The 19,764-nt window shown below is 33.9% G+C and overlaps 1 protein-coding gene across 16 annotated transcripts in view; it reads left to right on the forward strand.

Annotated features, from left to right (window-relative positions):
• CDC42BPA (CDC42 binding protein kinase alpha) overlaps window positions 1–19,764 on the forward strand; it is a 245,674-nt gene that overhangs the window by 184,899 nt on the left and 41,011 nt on the right. For 5 of the 16 annotated variants that reach the window (XM_012751184.3, XM_012751185.3, XM_012751192.3 and 2 more), the window contains 3 exons: window positions 3,154–3,192; window positions 11,394–11,498; window positions 15,613–15,696. In XM_012751184.3, the coding sequence (XP_012606638.1) occupies window positions 3,154–3,192; window positions 11,394–11,498; window positions 15,613–15,696 (228 nt within the window). The remainder of the gene's footprint in view (window positions 1–3,153; window positions 3,193–11,393; window positions 11,499–15,612; window positions 15,697–19,764) is intronic. The other 11 variants (XM_012751187.3, XM_012751190.3, XM_012751197.2 and 8 more) reach the window with 5 other exon arrangements.

Here is a 19,764-nt window from a genome sequence, read left to right on the forward strand (position 1 = left end):
TTTTCATGATTTTAGCATACTTTAGACTCTAGTCTAGAAGTAGGGATAGCCAAAAAGTAAAGGTTTCTTTATGTTAAACACTTTAGCACTTTTTATATGTATAGTACTATACTATGCACAGTGGTGGATACAAAGATATAAAGCACATGTAGAACTAGAACTCAAAATGCTTATTTTATTAGAAAAAATAATTAAATAGTTAAGAACTATACAAAGTGGAAATCAATAAATGAGAAATACCTAGATTAAGTCCTATGGAAGTTCAGAAGGATTCATTTAATATTTATTGAGAATTTTAAAATTTATAGGCTTTATGCTAAGCATACTACAATATTTCCTGCCCTTAAGAATCTGACAGTCTAGTGGAAAAGACACCTATATAAACAGATAACTATAACACTATGTGGGAAGTACAATAATAAAAGATACGGACTGTATATTACAGGAGTACAAAGGAGAGAGATCTCTAACTAAACCAAGAGGATCTAGAAAAGCTTTCTAAAAGAAATAATGCCTTAGCTGGGTTTTCACAAATGAGTATGGTTAGCAAAGTAAAAGGGCAACTACATGAAAGGAGTATATTCTAGGCAGGCAGAGTATAGTAGGTGTGCCAGGGGGAGAGAGGGAGGGGAGGACAGAGAGAGAATTCATTTTAGGTTGCTGAAAGCAAAAGGGATGTGGAGTTATTGTTGAGAAATGAGTGTGAAAACATAGGCAAGGGCCAGAATAAGGATGACTTTATATTATGGAGTTCACATTTAATCAGTCTCATACATAATAATTATTAAAAGATTTAACAGAAGGAAATTTTTCGTTTTGGACAAGTTATATTTGAGATCCCTGAGGGACATCCATGTGGACACGTCCAGCAGACAGTCAGATAATGAGTCAAAAGCTTAAGGAAGAGAAGTGAACTGGCAGTAGAGATTTGGAAATGATCAGCGTAGTTGAAAGTGGATGGGATTCCCTGGGGAGAAGATTGTAGCATGAGAAAAGCAGCATGCCAAGAACAGCAACCTGGGATCTCAGGATGGAAGAGCAGGGAAAGGAATAGGACCTTGCAAAAGAGTTGTAGTGATGACTGCAAGGAATGAGGTTACTAAGGAAATTATGTGTCACAAAAACTAAGGTAGAGGGTTCTAAGGAGGAGAATGGGAAGCAGTGTCGCGTATAGCAGAGATGACTGGTCAGATAGGATAAATAGGAAATACTGATCTTAGCATCAGAATGATCAAAGCAGAATCCAGATTGGATTGTATTGAGAAGTGAAGCAGGAGGTTAGGAAGCACAGACAGTGATTGTATACCATTATTCAGGAGTCTGGCTGAGAAGGTTTGAATTCTGCCTCCACCACTTACCAGTTTTATGACCTTAGGCAAGTTAATCTGTTTTCTTCAACTTTAAAATGGGGATCATAATACCTACATTTTAGGGTTTCTATAAGAATTAAAAGAGTTTATATATGTAAAGCACTTTGGAAAGTACCTACGTATACTCAGACACAATAATTGTTAACTACTATAATCAGTAAGAAAGAGAGGAGAGAGATTAAATGATAGCTAGAGGAAGGGTTGGGGGTTGATTTATTTTTTGTTTTTTTTGGTTTTGGAGACAAGAAGGAACAAGAAAGATCTTCCTATTAATAACTAAGGAAAATCAACCAGGTTTGGACCTGAGACTTTAGCTTCTATATGGAAAAGTTTGTTTCGAAATCTAAAGGCCTTCTAATGCTAGTTTGCTCTTAACTCTTGGGGATACAGTGTTCAGGTCACCTTCTATTCCAGTTTCTTATATAAAGAAATAATAGTTCCTATTTACCTCTCTGCCAGAGTTATTGTAACAATAAAACATAATATTGAGGCTGGGTGCGGTGGTTCATGCCTGTAATCCTAGCACTGTGGAAGGTCAAGGTTAGAGGATCCCTTGAGCTCAGGAGTTTGAGACCAGCCTGAGCAAGAGTGAGACCCTGTCTCTACTAAAAATAGTAAAAACAAGCTGGGTGTGCATGCCTGTAGTCCCAGCTACTCGGGAGGCTGAGGCAAGAGCATTGCTTGAGCCCAGGAGTTTGAGGTTGCTGTGAGCTAGGCTGATGCCACGGCACTCACTCTAGCCTGGATGACAGAGTGAGACTCTGTCTAAAAAAAACCCAAAAAACATAATACTGAGTGATGTTTCTTGTACTTGAACTTTTCACTTTTCTCTTAACTTTTTTCTAACTTCTGTAGACCCAGTGTATAAATTCCCTTCTGTAGGCCCTCATGAAAATCTTGTACATCCCTCCTCTCGGTTCCCATACAAACCTTGTACCTATCTCTATGATAGCATTTATTACATTGTTGCTGACATTCTGTCTTCTCTACCAGTCTGTGAACTGCCCTGCTTTATTTATCTTTCAGTCCCTTGTAATGTCTGCATAGTACCTGACATATTGTAAACTCTCAGTAAATATTAGGTTGGATTGAATATAGAAAATTGCCTAAATGTGGTTTATATTTGTGAAGTTCTTGAGCATCATAAAGTTTCAGAAACTTGAAAAATATTTAATATAATTGTTACTTTTTCTAATTAATTTTTTAATGTCAAAAAGGTGAAGGTCCCTCCTTTGACTAAGCCTAATGTCTAGTCAGGATAGACAGTATTGTTCAAGTAACTGTGTTTTTGTTTTAATCCACTGTCATTAATTCTGAAGTCATATTTAGTCTTATCATTTAAAAGAATCATCCTTGAAAAGAGTAAGAATTTGGTAGATAAATGTCTAAAACAAGGCTACTTAATTAAGTATCTTATTAAATCCTTGCCAGTACTAAATCAGAATTATCTAGATCCTTTTTGTTCTCATATGTTTCAATCTGCCACTGCCAACCTTTCAGGAAAAGAAATTGTCCATCACTTGATGGAGGATTATTTTGTGGGTCACCGTTTTTGTACATGGGCCAATGAAAAGTTTATCATTCACCTTAAACCTAATCTGAACGATTGTTTCTTTACTGTCCTTTCCTCCAGTTTTTCCTGAAAATGTATGTACTTTCAAGCTATCTGAAAATGTGGATTTATATGTATGTTTATATATTTTGTCTGTGAATATACAAGTGGTCACTGAGAGTCTTATGTGTGTAAATATTTGTAACATGTAGTATTCTTTCTTTGTTGAAGCGCTCTCCATCCTGTGCTCCAGCTAGCAAAGGCAGACGTGTAAGAGACTATTGCACTTTGTGTGTCCATCCTGATGCCTTCTACCCCTATCTCTTATCCTTTTGCCTGCGGTTGCAGAATATGTTAATGTTTTTGTGATATATTATTACATTTACTGCATGCTTTGTGCTGCTGCTCCTGCTATTGCTACTATGCTTTTATGTATTTTCTTTTATTTTTTGGTTTTTTGGCTTTGGCCGCAAAGCTTTAGGAATGTTCATATAAATTTCTGTAACCAAACTACTAAAATGATATCTTTTTTTTGATTGGGGGAACAAAGTAATCCTAAATTATGCTTTCTAAATTGATCAAATACAAAGTAAATGAGTTTCCAAATAAGAATATGATATAAACAAATAAAAAATATATAAATATTTCTTAGCAATTTTAATTATGTGTAAAGAAAACTTGATAATTCATATTGTACGAAATGTTTAAAAGATTTGGGATAAATTATAGATCTTATTGACTACAGTTTTATGTAAATCAGTTCTGGAAAAATCTTGAGAGGGTTTGTTTTTTTAAAATGTAGTTTAAAGGAATCTCCCTAAATATCTTATATGTGTAGATTTGAGGAGATGTTAATAATAAATACTTTGTATTCTAAGATTTAAAAAATATGTATAACAGCCTTTATATATTTATTATTAACAAACTATAAACATCTTCCAGTGATAATGCTAGCTTCTTGTTTTTTACCCTGAAATGGGTCCACCATTATCCCTATGCTACAAGATTCTGATATGCCTAAAGTGGAGAATCTATATGTGGAAAAGTCTTACATTTTTCTAAACCACCCTTCATCCCAACACCAGTCATGTATATACATACATAATCTCCAGTTTGAAAGCGATAGACTAGCTGATATTGTTTGTTGGGATTTTCATAGTAACATTGGAAAGGGGAAAGCAGGCTGGGTGTTGTGGCTCCCACCTATAATGCCAGCAGTTTGGGAGGCTGAAGCAGGAGGATCACTTGAGGCCAGGAGTTCAAAACTAGCCTGGACAACACAGCAAGACCTCATCTCTACCCCCAAAAAAACAAAAACCTAGCCAGGCATGGTGGCATGGACCTGTATTCCTAGCTACTTGGGAGGCTGAGGTGGGAGGAGCCAAGGAGTTCTGGGCTGTAGAGAGCTATGATTGCACCATGGCACTCCAGCCTGGGCAACAGAGAGAGACGCTGACTCCAAAAAAAAGAAAAGAAAAAAAAAAGTAGTGATAGATACAAGTTTTTAATGTTCACCTGTCAGCTTCATGGTCATTGATATTGATCAGTACCTTAAATCCAGGATTCTTGGACTTCAGAAGTTCTGGATCAGGGAATTCTCTGGTTTATGGAGAACATGGGAAGTTGTAGGGTGGCCTTATCATTCTGAGTTCAACTGAGATGTCATTAATTATTGAAGTTTATTAAAAGATTGCCAGTTCAATTGACTTCTTGGTTACTTTGATATTTGTAGAGAGTTAAAGCCATTAGGTATTTGGATTTATTAAATTAATCTGAGTATAAATTATATAACCTCTAGAAAAGAAGACCAAAATGTTGTATGCCCTATTATATTAGATTCAAATCATCAGCCTGTTAATTGACTAAATTTTTAACTGCTTGTTTTTTAATAAGGTTATAATTTAGAGAGATTTTTTTTTCTGATTAATTTTATTATGGATTAGTTATATCTCACTTGCCTTGCAGACTTCTGGGGCCATGGCCACATAGAGCATTTCTTTGAATCTTGAAATAAGGAAAAATTTTTGAAGGAAGTAACTGTTATAGGGTCCCTACTCTTAATTCTATATCTTTATTCTGTAGGATATGAATAAGCCACGATTAACCAGAATCTGTTGACTTATAATTACAAAACTTTTTAACATGCAGATGTGATAGGCTTGATTATCTGCTTTCCTGGCTGCCTTCAGTTTTTCCTTGATTAAGTATCTGACAAATAAAAAGTCAACCACTGAAAAGTGGCAGTGCCTATGAAGGAGATGATTAAAGAATTATAAATTATTCAGCAGCTAAATAGAAATATCTCAGTGGATTAGTGAGAAACCCCCGTAGTCCCTGGACATCAGTGTATTTCAGTAGACACAAATAGTTAACCATTCCTAACAGTGACCTTGAATCTAATAGTAGCATAGGATTTTATGTTATATGCCATGTTTTTAGACAAGAAATTATGCAGTACTTTTATGATTGGGCGTGGTGGCTCACACCTTTAATCCCAGCACTTGGGGAGGCTGGAGCAAGAGGATCACTTGCTCCCAGGAGTTCAAGGTTACAGTGAGCTGTGATTGCACCACTGCACTCCAGCCTAGGTGACAGAATGAAACCCTGTCTCAAAAAAAAAAAAAATTATAAGTAACTGTGAAATGTCGTATGAATGAGGTAGTATTACTATATTATGTTTCTCATATTCTTGTTTCTAATATGCTATTAAGCCTCATTTACAGTTTGAAAACTTATGTTCTTTATAATGAAGCATAGTATAAGAAAAATTTGTTATTAATAGTATTATTAATGTCTGAATATCAATGGTTAAGGAGAGTTCCATAGCGATTTCATTATTAGTGAGAAATACTGAATGTTTCATTTCAGTTTGTTCCTTTAGAGTTTGGAGCAGAGATTATATTAATAAATAGCCAACATGTGGGTTAACATTCGTTTTTGTAGAACATTTATAAATTCTCTAGAGTAGATGTTCAAATCAATATATTGAAAATAACTTGAGAAGAAATTTTCATAAAGAGAAATAAGTTATTTATAACTAGTCAGATTACACTTAGTAGTCATAACTTTCATTAATTTGTTGTAATGATTTGTTTTAGAGTGACAAAATATTATATTTACTGTTTTCCTAATGATATAGTACTTTTGTAATACTGGTTTTTTAATCAGTAGCTCAATTAACAGAAATAATTGTTTCACCAAAGATTTGAGGTTATAAGTGTTCTGAATACAAAATATTAGATTACTTGTCACTTTGTGTCCAGAATACTTCTAGGTAAAGGATAAAAATAATTAATAAAAACTGGATATTTTTCAGTTGACTTAGTTTTATATTTACCAATAAACAACATGTTAGATGTAAGCTATTTTTTGATAGGTCAACTTTATAATTCATATCATATCTTTCTATCTTTTACTTTAAAACCAAGTTTCTTATGAGAATGTTGCTAATTGTACAAATCTGTAATTATTTTGGGGATAGAAAAGGCCCCTTGGTACATATTCAAGATGAGTAGTTTTAGGTTTTTTTATTATTTATTAGGAAGACCATACTCATAATTTGAGAAATTCTTGATAAGTGAGGCATCTAAAAATCAGACAGTTGCCTGATCTTGAAAAGAAAGAAAAAAAAACCTTTCTATTTTTATGTACTACTTTAAGAATACATTTGAGAATCATTTATTAGAAAAATCATAATAGATTTAGGAAGCATTATGGACTTTTTGTATAACTGTTTATGCAGTGTAAACAATACTGCTGATATTCAACTTTTCTGCTTTTTTTTAGACAATAGATCATTAAGTAAAAACAGATACTGGAGTATAATAGATGTTTCTAATGCATATTCCTCAGAATAACTCCTTAAAGTATGTTTACATAGGAAAAAAATTAGTTAACCAAAACATTTTTTAAGTTGCATTTACATAAAGATTTCTTTATTTTTCTCAGTGGATTGCAGCTTAGAAGTATTGAGTGAATTGCTTACACTGTTCAGATAAAATTTGTTTCCAAGGTCCTTCTTTAGACAACATCAAAATATACTGTCCAATAAATATTAGCAATTTATTGCCTGTTACTGTTTCTTCTTTTTTATGCTTTCAATCATAAATCTAATTATGGAATTAAAATATCTCTACTGGGCGGGTATATACATACATAGTGAGTGAGATGTGCACCATCTGGGGGATGGTCATGATGGAGACTCAGACTTTTGGGGGGAGGGGGGGAAATGGGCATTTATTGAAACCTTAAAATCTGTACCCCCATAATATACCAAAATAAAAAAAATAATTAAAAAAAAAAATATCTCTACTATTGATGTATATCATATTTATTAGCTTTTGCTGCATTATTAATTCAATTCATTGCTTATACTTAATGCTATACTGTTTTAACATGCAAAGAATGACACAAAAATTTAATTTCCATAATTTAAATATACTATTAATGACTATATTTGTTTTTAAGATTTTAACTACTTTGTAGAAAAATAACTAGTGATATTAATCAATTGCTTTGCTGCCATATGATATCTGAATGATTGCCAATTAATTATTAAAATGAGTTTTAGTCTATATCTTTAAATCCTAATGTAGTCATTGAATATTTACTGAAAGTTTAATACAATTGCTGCTTAGTTAATGTAATAAGCTATTAATTATAAATGCATTGTTAAGCACTTAATTATAGTTAAAATTAATAACATCTTGAAAAGCATAATCTGGTGATAATTAAAACTTTGATAAAGAAAGTATGTGAAACTATATTTTTTTAATTGTTATACCACTTTTGAGATATCATTTACACTGGCAGTAATCTAGAAAGGAAATGAAATATTAAAACCTATTGATATTATTAGCTATTAGCTTCTAGTAGAGTCTTTTAAAAGACCTGAGAAATTTTTTCTAAGTTTGGTATTTAAAACTTTTTTTGCTCTAACTCATCTTTACTAAGCTTTGTTCCTTGTCTCTATGAGAAACACACTTGGAAAGTAAAGTGGTAATTTTAAAACCTCAATTATATATTCATGGTGGGTTTTTAAAATTAAAAGTCAGAGTATTGTTATAAATGGCATAGTTCAACTTTTTAATCTGTTCAGTTAATACCATCTCAATATTATCCTATTATTTTTACTTATTTTTAGTTTTTTAAAAGGAAACTAACTTGATTTTGTTTAATCTTTCAAATTGATTTTTACTTTAAGAGCATACAGCTCTAAAAAGCTAGTATGGTCATTTTCATTCTATTTTTACAATTAGTGTTGGTTTATCTTTTTTATTGAAATATTTTCTGCTTTTGAATAACTACTTTTTACCTCATTCAATTAAGAAAATTATTTTAAAATCTATCTGCATTTCTATTATTTTCTCTCATTTTTATTGATGGGTAAACACTAGTTAGGTCTGTTAGACTTTAATAAAAACAGTGATTCTTCAGGAGAGCCAAGAGGTGTGTATTAAAACCTCAAGAGTTATTTGAGTCGCTAATGTCTGTAATCACAGATGAAACTGATGGTATATTTTTCCTTTACCCAATATTGCACTGTCATAATTTCACATTTTCAGAAGGGCCTAGAACATGTTGGTAAATGTTTTAACAACCATTTCTGGGGCTGGGGGAAGAAGCCCTGCTTTTTAGATTTGCCAGTTTCATGTTGTAAACATCCCATTAGACCTTGTACTGACAAAATGGCTTAAGGTAGCATATTCTAATTTCAGTGCAAAAACAGTATCAAAACAGTATGCTCAATTTTTGTCACCATGTGCTTACATGGCTCAAAGAGCAGGCCTGCTGTAAAATTCCAACCAGTACTATTAGAAACAGCAAGTTATTGTGTTTCTCATTTTTAAAAAGTTTTTAAAGTAAGTGGACCCAGATACAAAGCCAGTATATTAACTATTCAGTCCTATTCACAGTTTTACCTTTCACACAGGAACTTCTGATTTTATGTGTTTCAGTCAAGCTACAGGGCTAATGGCTTTTGTGACAGGTCAGAAACTTTTACATTTTCTGAAAATGGCCCAGTTTTTTACACATAGAAAATCCTCTACTTGGACACTCAGTTTTAAGTTCTTACTAGTGCAAAATGTATCAGTTCGCTTTGATTATCAGTTCCATTTTAACTGAACCCCCTCCCCCATGATTCTTAATTCACCTTACAATATTTATATAATCTTATAGAAACTAGGAGGAGGAGATTTTTAGAAGATAAAAGACATTTCTGCCTTATTCTCAACCCAGGATCATGTTTCAGATTAATAATTTAAACTGGTTACCTTCTCCACGGCTGCCCCTGAATAAAATGTGAAATGGCAAATTTGTCTTGAGTCCTGTTTTCTTCTTTTAGTCTCCTCTTTCTAGTCAAAATTTACTGTCAGCGTGGCTTCTCCTTTGGTATATTTAATTGTGATGTTTAATGGACATCCTTGCAGTTTAAGATGACACATTTAAAAAAAATTTCTCCTAGTGATGACTTGAGCCCTGCCCCTTGATGGGAAGAATCAGCAGAACTTATAGGATCTTATTTGGAATTGATGTTCTCTATTGTGATTTTGTTCCTGTTTATGTTTAAATTTTCTTTTTGTTTCACTGGAAAGATGATGCTCAGTTTTAGATGTTAAAAGTGTACAAGTAACTTTGTTACAATAAAACTAACACACACTAAAAAAAAACAAAAAACAAAATTCCCTGTCAGGAAATGAGATAATATAACTCAGCCTCCATGATTGTTAAATTACTTCGAGTACCTCTGCTGTGGAGATGCCTGTGTAAAATAAAAAAGAGTTTTGAATTTGGAGGCAAGAGGTGGGATTCAGGCCTGGCTCTCCAGCTTCACAAGGTATAGTAGTTTTATGAAATCAGCCACATCATACATACAGAGCTGTTATTCAGCTGGTAAGCTTTAGTTCATTAGTTCTAGTTTTTAAAATGTTGAAGTACTTTCCTAGCAGTAAATCATTGCTGCTCCAAGTCCCCTAGATTCTCTCATTGAGACTCCTCTTCCTCACTTCTCCAAAATCTAAAAATATAAAGGGTAAGGCCTGGTGGTGGCCATGTTGGTCAGCTCCACCAAAGCCTTGTTATTGGGTTGCCAGAATACCTGTCCATGCTCACCATCTTGGGAGGTCATAGTTGGGCACCAGTAGAGGACTACCAGAGTGTTTGCAGCCTATTAGCTTGTCCCTCCCACACATCTGTCAGATTTTTTAAATTTTCCATATTGAACAGAAGTTGACTGTTTTCTACATATGTAACGTATCATAAATCCATAACAGTATACATTATTTATAGATGGGAAATACCCCTAAGTTGAGAAAGTAATTTGTACCTTTAGAGATTGAAGCCATGTACCCAGAGTTCTGTTGAGATGAAAACAGAGCTGAGAAGTTAATTTCTAGGGAAGCCTTTTGTTTCCAAGTGTTTCTATTCCCAATCATTTATTTATTCAGCCCAGAATTTTAAAGAGATTTTGTTTGTTCATTTAGTTTTGAGTACAAGGGTACAAGGGCCATTAATATTTTAATCAGTTGTTCAAATAATTCTACTTTGTCAAAACATTCTCATGACTGTACCTGAATCTTTTCTTCTTGATAGTTCTAAGAGGTACATTATCTATTGTCATCGTGTCTTCCATCTAAAATAGTAATCATAATAATAAAGGAAAATTTTAAGTTCATATTTAAAATCCTTAAGCTGATGCCCTTTTTATTGATTTGTAACTTCTGATCTAAGTATTGTTCTTGCTGTACACCATATTCAAAACAATTCCCCTAACCTCTTTTCCAAATTGTGTTCATTGCCCTTTCATTTTAAAAACTCAATCCTAGTAATTTTGAAAATTGCCAAACTGAAAAGTCAATCAGATTTTTTATGCTAAATTTTAACCCAAAACATTTTTAATTTCTAAACATACTTGGCTTAAAAGAGTGCACCTGGATGGATGTAAGTGCTGGTGTTTCTACTGCTGCAAAATAAAAAGGAGATTTACTTTAGTGACCAGCATGAAGCTGACAGGTAGTTTATTTTGCTTTCAATAAATGACTAGTAAGATACCAAATTTTATTATTATCAAGGACAAAATTATCTCTTATCTGTAGTGTATATCTCTATTAAGTATTAAATATATTGCATGTATTTCACAAATACAACTTATTTTGTGAAAGACAAAAGTTCCATGTGGAATACAAATATAGAACATGGAGTAGAGATGACATGCTCCAAGTTTGGGGATCAGTGAAGATCGGGAAGGAGGCTTTGGTTCAGTACTGTTGTCTTAACCCTTGTTTACTTTAAAGCTAATGGTTATGCTTTTGTGTAATGACACTTCCCAATGTGAATATTCAAACTATAGTTTGTCATCCTTCTTTCTTAAGAAATGTTGTCATGATCATGCCTTACAAAATTTACTGCAAGCTGCACATTGTTTAAAAGTGATTTCTTGGGTTTTTGTGTTTCCTGACTTATTTTCCTAGACTGATCCCGTTGAGAACACATATGTACGGAACTCGAGCGTCAAGTTTTACATCCAGTCAAGGTCCACATCTCCTTCCACATCTAGTGAAGCTGAGCCAGTTAAGGTGCCTCATTGGAGCAGCATTGCTCCCCAACTTTTCACTTGTGTCAGGAAAGAGGGAATTGAAAATAACAAGTGAAATCTGTCTTCTTTTAGTCAAATAAATATGTTGTATAATAAGTTAGTCTATTGAAATCACTACATTTAACCGATAATATAGATAGAAGTAGAAAACTGAAGTAGACAAAAAAATATAAAGGCAGTCTTTATTTTAATTAGAGAACTGTGTAGAACAGAGGATAAAGTAATTTAAATTTTGGAATTATATGCAAACTTTGTAGGCAGTTGGCAGTACAGGTGTCATTCTCATATTTTAATTCTATTAATAAATTTAGGCCGGGCGCGGTGGCTCACGCCTGTAATCCTAGCTCTCTGGGAGGCCGAGGCGGGCGGATTGCTCAAGGTCAGGAGTTCGAAACCAGCCTGAGCAGGAGCGAGACCCCGTCTCTACTATAAATAGAAAGAAATTAATTGGCCACCTAATATATATACAAAAAATTAGCCGGGCATGGTGGCGAATGCCTGTAGTCCCAGCTACTTGGGAGGCTGAGGCAGGAGGATTGCTTGAGCCAGGAGTTTGAGGTTGCTGTGAGCTAGGCTGACGCCACGGCACTCACTGTAGCCTGGGCAATAAAGCGAGACTCTGTCTCAAAAAAAATAAAAATAAAAAAAATAAATTTAACAAGCCATGATATAACTAATCTGTGACATCATAAATAGAGCTAAAAAATAAAATCGCCACTGTTGGCAACTGAATAGTTTAACTGCTGAATCAGCAACTGGCATTCAACTAAATCATGCCTTTTAATAATTTAAATAACTATGTTGTGTTTACACTTCATATCAATCCAACAGGTCGGTTTTCTCAAGAGGGATCATTTCCTCTACAAGTTAGAGGAGTGTTGTACCTCAGTGCATGCCATCTTGCTTCAAGGTGCAGTTCTGGTTCTTCACGCAGCATGACAATTCAGATAGAGCTCCTCTTCTTTCATTTTTTAATCTCTAGAACTGTGTCTGACATTCCAGTAGAAGTGGATAGTTCAGTCTGAAAAGCTCTCTGAAGTGAAGTGTGAGTTTTAGTCAGATTCTGACTTGTTTTTTCCAACCCTGGCATAGACTTTCAAATGGGCTAAGTTAATGAGTCCGTCTGGTTTTTAAATTATAATTCTTAATATTTTTGCTTTCTACATTTTATATTTTGATGATAAAATATTTCAAGCATACAGAGAATATGATATATACCCATGTAACTATCACCCACAGATTTAGCAGATGTGAACATTTTCCCCTTTTTTTCAGATTTTTATTCAAAGAAAATATTCCAGAAACAGCCTCCCATATACCATTCCCCTCTCTACTTTCCCAGACATATCTAACTGTCCTAAAGCTGATGTTCACCTTTCCTTCCTTGGTTTTACATATTTATTTCATTTGTATCCATAAATTATAGATGATGATGCTTATAGTGTATTTAAAATTTACGCAAATGTTACCTGTATCCTTCTGTAACTTTTTGCACTCAAAAGTATGATTTTGAGATTTATTCATACAGATACGTGTTCATTAAGTTCATTCATAATAACTGCTGCATAATCTTACATTGTATGAATACACCACAACTATTTATCTGTTCTCCTATGGTTGGATATTTAGATTTCCAATTTTTTAGTATTACAATCAATGCTGAAGTGAACATCCTACTTTTGCAGATATGTAGAGTTAGTTTAGCATATATACTTAGAAGTGGAATTACTGGGTTAGGTGATACATGCATCTCAACTTTAACCAAATCTTGCCAAATTGTTTTTGCAGTGTTTGGACCAATTTTTACTCTTACCAGCAGTGTATGAAAGTTCCTCCTTTTCCCCACATCCTTGTCAACCTTTAGTATTGTCAGACATTAACGTCTGCCAATTTGATGGATATGAAGTGAAATTTTTGTTTTAACTTGCATTTCTAGTGTTATTCAGCATCTTTTTTATGTGTTTATTGATGATAATTTGCCTGTTCATGTCCTTTGTTCATTGTTCTATTGAATTATTTTTCCTGTGTTTTAAGTGTTCTTTATATATTCTGGATGCTAATTCTTTGCTAGCTATATGCATTGCAAATATTTTCTTCCAGTCTGTGGCTTATTTTTAAATTTTATTTTTGGTATCTTTTTGTCTTGTGAAAGTTTTGATTTTAAAGTAGTCAGATTTATCAGTCTTTTCCTTTATGACTTGTGCTTTTTGTCTTTTAAAGCAGTTCTTCCCTGTGCAGAAATTATAAAGATTTTCTTTCGTATTCTCTTCTAAAAGTTTTAAGTTTTTGTTTTGACATGTTTAGGACCTTAATCAAACTGAAATGTATTGTTATATATAATGGGAAATGGAGTTCTAATCTCTTTTTCCCATATAAACAACTGACTCCCTCCACATTGATTTGTAATGCTGTCTCTGCTTTATATGCATGGGTCTGCTTGGGAGTTCTCTATCCTCTTCCATTGTTCTTTTTGTTATTCTTTCCCTGATACCAAATCGTCTTAATTGCTGTAGCTCTGAAATAATTCCTGATACCTGGAGTGGTGAGCCATCCTGACCCACCTTATTCTTCTTCCATTTCTTCGTGATCCTTTATTTTTCAGTTACTTTTAGGGTCAGCTTATCGAATTCCTTGTGGGACTTTTGATTGGAATTGCATTGAATTTATAGATTTATTTGAGGAGAATTGACATCTTCATGATATTTGGTATTTCCATCTATGAAACAGGGTGTATATATTAGATAGGTATTTTACATCCTTTGGTAAAGTTTTATTATTTTTAGTATGTTCCATATTGCTTGTTAAATTTGTCCCTAAGTACCTTAAATTTTTTGTTATTATGGTGAGTGGAATCCTTTCAATATAAACTCTGTTGATCTTGTATCCAGCACCTTTGCGTGACTCTTTTTAATTTTTAGAACTTCTCTTGGACTTTCTGTGTAAATTCTAATGACAATTTTGTTTCTTGTTATTTTTTATTAACTTTAATATAGCTTTTCATTGTTCTCTTTTTCATATTTATCTTTTCAAATGTTAAATTATAAATTGGGTGTAAAACTTTTTCAAGCTGTTTAAAAGTAGATAAAATTTAAATTAGAACTAAACTCACAATTAAACAGAAAACTCTGAGAAACTCAACTGAATTCCTTTTTAAGGCTATAGTGCATATAAAATATTCTAATTTTGGTGGTGATATAGTAACAAAGGCAAAAGGAGACCATCCATTTTTCACTTAATACTTTAAAATATTCTGTAACCTTATACCAGGACTTTTTCCTGTTATTTTCTTGCTTAGCATGCTAAAATGCGGTTATTCTTCGTGGTTTTTTTTTTTTTATACTTTGCTAATTAAGCAATGGCTCTATTTACCCACAATAAGGTCCAATAAAATCACTGGTTCCTTTTATTCAAAGGAAAATCTTACAATAATACCCCATAAAAGAATTCTATGTTTTACAAAGCCAACTAATAAAAATATGGTTGTTAACTAAATTTGTATTAAGTTGAAAATTCCAAAAATATTAAATAATCTCACTCCTTTCTTTGGAAATTAATTTCTGCATAAAAATCCTACTAATCTCAATGTTTATAGCTATGCATTCAAATCCACAGAGCTGTGTTCTATATATGTAATACATGTTCTATATATGGAAATTGAGTAGTTAAAATAATTTTCTATTTTTCCTATAAATCTTGCTAAAATACTCTTTCAGATACATTTTGGAATTAATATGGAAAATTCAGATGAATGTGAAAATTAATATTCTCATTTTTACGTAGGCTACATGCTATAACTTTTTTGGGTTTTCTTCCATGAATTTTCTTTTCCAAATTATTTATTTTTACTAAATAAATTTACAAACTTAAATAATTTTTAGTAAGTGGACAAATATTTCATTTGTAGATATTGCAGTCAGAAATTTTAATTATTAACACTGAGAATTTTAGCTTTATTGAGTTTTTTTTAATTAGTAGAACTTTTTGCCTTATTTGTGTTTTGTTTGATTTTATTTACTTTCATATTTTTCGAGTTATATTTGAAATAGATGGAGCGTTTCATGTCATTTATTTCCTTTTTTTGTCCCTGGGTTCAGATTGTAGACTCTACTCCACTTCCAGTTCACACACCAACCTTAAGGAAAAAGGGATGTCCTGGTTCAACTGGCTTTCCACCTAAGGTACTCAAGCTAGTTAGAAAGCAATAGTGTATTTGCTTTGATTTTTTTCGATATTGATTTCTTCAAAGTTATAATCATATGTTTATAGTATGTAAATATGTTTTTAAAATATTGATAATAAGAAAATTAAGCATAAGTATGGATCTTAGGTTGTAGAGAATAAATAGAAGATTAGCAAAAAAAAGGTATAACTTTCAAATCTGTAGAAGGAAATGCTATCCATTGAATGGCAACCAGAAAGGAAAAAGAGACAAAAGGAAAACATGGTGACACAGTACTCTTGTTGTGTAATAAATTGTCTCAGATCTTATAGATTAAAACAACCCTTTTTTATGCTCACAATTTATTGGGGTGTGAATTTGGGAAGGGCTCAACTGAGAAGTTCTCATTAGGTGTCTTCCATGTAGTTGTATCAGTAGTAAGACATCAGCTGAAACTGAAGTTATCTGAAGATTCCAACTGGAAGGTTGTTCAGTTCCCATGACAGGCAGTTACTGCTGTTGATGAGCTACTCCTGATCTCCCCAGCATGACAATCTTAGTCTTCTTACATAGCAGCTGGTTCCCCCCAGCGTGAACATAATAAGAGAACCAGGTGGGAGCTACATGGCTTAAAGCAAAGGTATATAGAAAGGTAGGAGAAAAAGGGAAGGTAGAGGTCACTAATATGTACTACAAATTGGAATTTAAGGTAAAAAACATTAAAAGGCATAAAAGAGAACATTGTATACTAATAAAGGGAATGATAGATAAAGAAAATAATAATGATCATGATTGTACATGGACCTAACTGTAAAGCCGTAACCTATGTAAAGCAAGAATGATAGACTTTAGGAAGAAAAGCAGATTAGAGATAGATTAGAAATTTTAATACACTCCCTGTAAACAAACAATATAGTAGGAAATAAATGCATAGCAGAGGACAGAGGGTTAATATCTGCATACATCAATAGCTTTTATAAACAAGAGAATAAACTATGCAATAATAGTAAACTGGCTAAAAGCCAGGAATAAGCAAATGAACGAGTAAAAATAGCTAACAATCTACCCAAAAGAACAAAAGATATTCTATGATAAAAACATCTGCACCTGTATGTTTATGGCAGCACAATTCACTATTGCAAGGATGTGGAAACAACCCAAGTGCCCGTCAATTCATGAGTGGATTATAAAAATTTGGTATATGTATACAATGGAATATTACTCAATTATAAGAAATGACAGTGATCTAGCTAGCACCTCTTATATTTTCCTGGATTGAACTTGAGCCCATTATCTGAAGTGAGGTATCACAAGATCAGAAGACTAGGCTCCACATGTACTTTCCATCAAATTGGCACTAACTGATTAACACTATGGTGCTCACACAGTAGTAAAATTCTCCGGGGATTAGGAGGATGGGGGTGGTAAACTCACAACTAAAGAACATAGTGAGCATTGTAGAGGGGAAGGGCATGCCTCTAATCCTCGCTTGAGTGAGGCAAATACATAAAAAATAACCAAAATGTTTGTACCCTTATAATACCCTGAAATAAAAGTTTTAAAAAAAAGTGGGCAAAGGAGTTAAACAGAAAGTTTTCAAAAGAAGATAGACTGATGGCCAAAAAACATGAAAAAATGGTCAACATCTCTAATCATCAGGGAAATGCAAATCAAAACCACATTGAGAGATCACTTTACTTCAGTGAAATTGGCTTTTATCAAAAATCCTGAAACAATAAATGTTGGTGTGGATGTGGAGAGATAGTAACACTCATACACTGCTAGTGGGACTGCAAACTAGTACAAGCTCTGTGGAAAGTAATATGGAGATACTTCAAAGTGATACATTTGATCCAGCAATCCCATTACTGGGCATCTACCCAAAGAAAAAAAAAGACATCTGCACTTGAATGTTTATAGCAGCCCAATTCACAATTGCAAAGATGTGGAAACAACCCAAGTGCCTATCAGTACATAAGTAGATTAATAAAATGTGGTGTATAGAGTTCTACTCAGCCACAAAAAGCAATGGTGATCTAGCACCTCTTGTATTGTCCTGGATAGAGCTGAAGCCCATTCTACTAAGTGAAGTATCACAAGAGTGGAAAAACAAGCACCACATGTACTCACCATCAAATTGGTAGTAACTGATCAACACTTATGTGCACATATAGCAGTAACATTCATCAGTATCAGGCAGGTGGGAGTGGGGAGGAGAGGATGGGTATATTCACACCTAATGGGTGCAGTGTGCACCTTCTGGAAGATGGATACACTTGAAGCCCTGACTCGAGTGGGGCAAAGGAAGTATGTGTAACCTAAACGTTTGTACCCCTGAAAGACACTGAAATAAAACAATAAAAATAAAATAGCCAACAAATTGAAAAGATGTTCAAACTTACTAGAAGTTGGGAAAACCAAATTAAAGTAATAATGAGATGTCCTTTGATATTTACAACATAAATATCCCCATTAAAAGTAGGGGTACTATGGTACATTATAGATGGAAATGTGAATCAATACCACCTTTTATAAAGCAATCTAAAAACTTTTTTATATTACCCAGGCTGGTATTGAATTCCTGGGCTCAAGCCTTCAATCAGCCTCCTGAATACCTGGGATTATAGGCACATGCCACCTAACCTGGCTTAAAAACATTTTTTATTTAAAATATGTGTCAGTGCATCTTTTTAATCCAGTGAGTAGAGGATTCTGGGAATGTGATAGCAATGGGAACTTTGAATCTCCTCATAAAATGATAGACCAACTAGAAAGGATAGCAAAATTTTTAAAGCCACAAATAAGACATAAACAAGAATAGAAAGAAAGATTTCCCACAAAGTCCAAAATGCAAACTGAGGGAAACAAACCACCAGCATCTATCTGCAAGACCTACGGGGTATTTAAAATTATACTAGAAAAAGTTAAGGTAAGGCAAAGGAACTGGTCATGATCTTGAGAGCCAGAAAAACCACCAAAATCCCATCAAGTACTGCTGAAAAATTCTGAGAACAGCAGAAACTGGGAGGGGATTTTGCAAGCTCCATTCCACAGGGAGAGTGAGGGAGATGTGATGGAGGAAGACCTGGCACTGCTAGAGTTACGAGTTCTCAAAACTAACAGGAATGCCCTTGCAGAGCAAAGCCCTTCCCTAAGGAGAAACAGCTGGGAGTGGATTCAGAATTGAGCAGGACAGGGAAGAAGAAAAGTCCAGATATATAAGAAGAGGAAATGAAGATCTCAGAAAGTATGAGGTTGTATTTTTTATCATTTTATGAAAATAACAGAAAAGGGAATCTAGAGCCATGGAGATAGAAAAACTATCTTAACCCATCCTTCCATCAAAAAAGTACAGGAAAAGTCATTTCACCGAAAAATGAGCAGTTGAGCCAGGTGCAGATTATAGGCTCAGGCCTGTAATCCCAGGACTTTGGGAGGCTGAGGTGGGAGGATTACTTGAGACCAGGAGTTCGAGACCAGCCTGGTCAAGACTGAGAGAACATGTCTTTACAAAAAATTGTTTAAAGTTTAGCTGGGCATGGTTGCATACGCCTATAGTCCTGCCTACTCAGGAGGATCACTTGAGCCCAGGAATTGAAGGTTGCAGTGAGCTGTGATTGCAACACTGCACTCCAGTCTGGGCAGCAGAGGGAGACTTTGTCTCAACAATAATAATAATATTCTCCTGAGTTTTTTGTTAATATATTAGTCTCAACTGAAATAAATACTACTTCATAACTATTTAAACCAGTATTCACATTTTATTGGACTATGAAATAGAATTTTTCCTAGTTTAAATCAGTCACACATATAAAAGACAAATAATTAGATTCGTTTTTATAAAGAAATAGGGCCAGGTGCAGTGGCTCACATCTGTAATCCTAGCACTTTGGGCGGCCAAGGTAGTGGGATTGCTTGAGCCCAGGAGTTTGAGACTAGCCTGAGCAACATAGTCAGACCTCATCTCTACAAAAAATAGAAAAATTAGCCAACTGTGGTAGCACACACCTATTGGTCCCAGCTACTCAGGAGGCTGAGATGGGAGGATCGCTGGAGCCCAGGAGTTCAAGGTGGCAGTGAGCTATGA

Source organism: Microcebus murinus, chromosome 19, assembly GCF_040939455.1.
Source record: "Microcebus murinus isolate Inina chromosome 19, M.murinus_Inina_mat1.0, whole genome shotgun sequence".
Lineage (NCBI taxonomy): Eukaryota > Metazoa > Chordata > Mammalia > Primates > Cheirogaleidae > Microcebus > Microcebus murinus.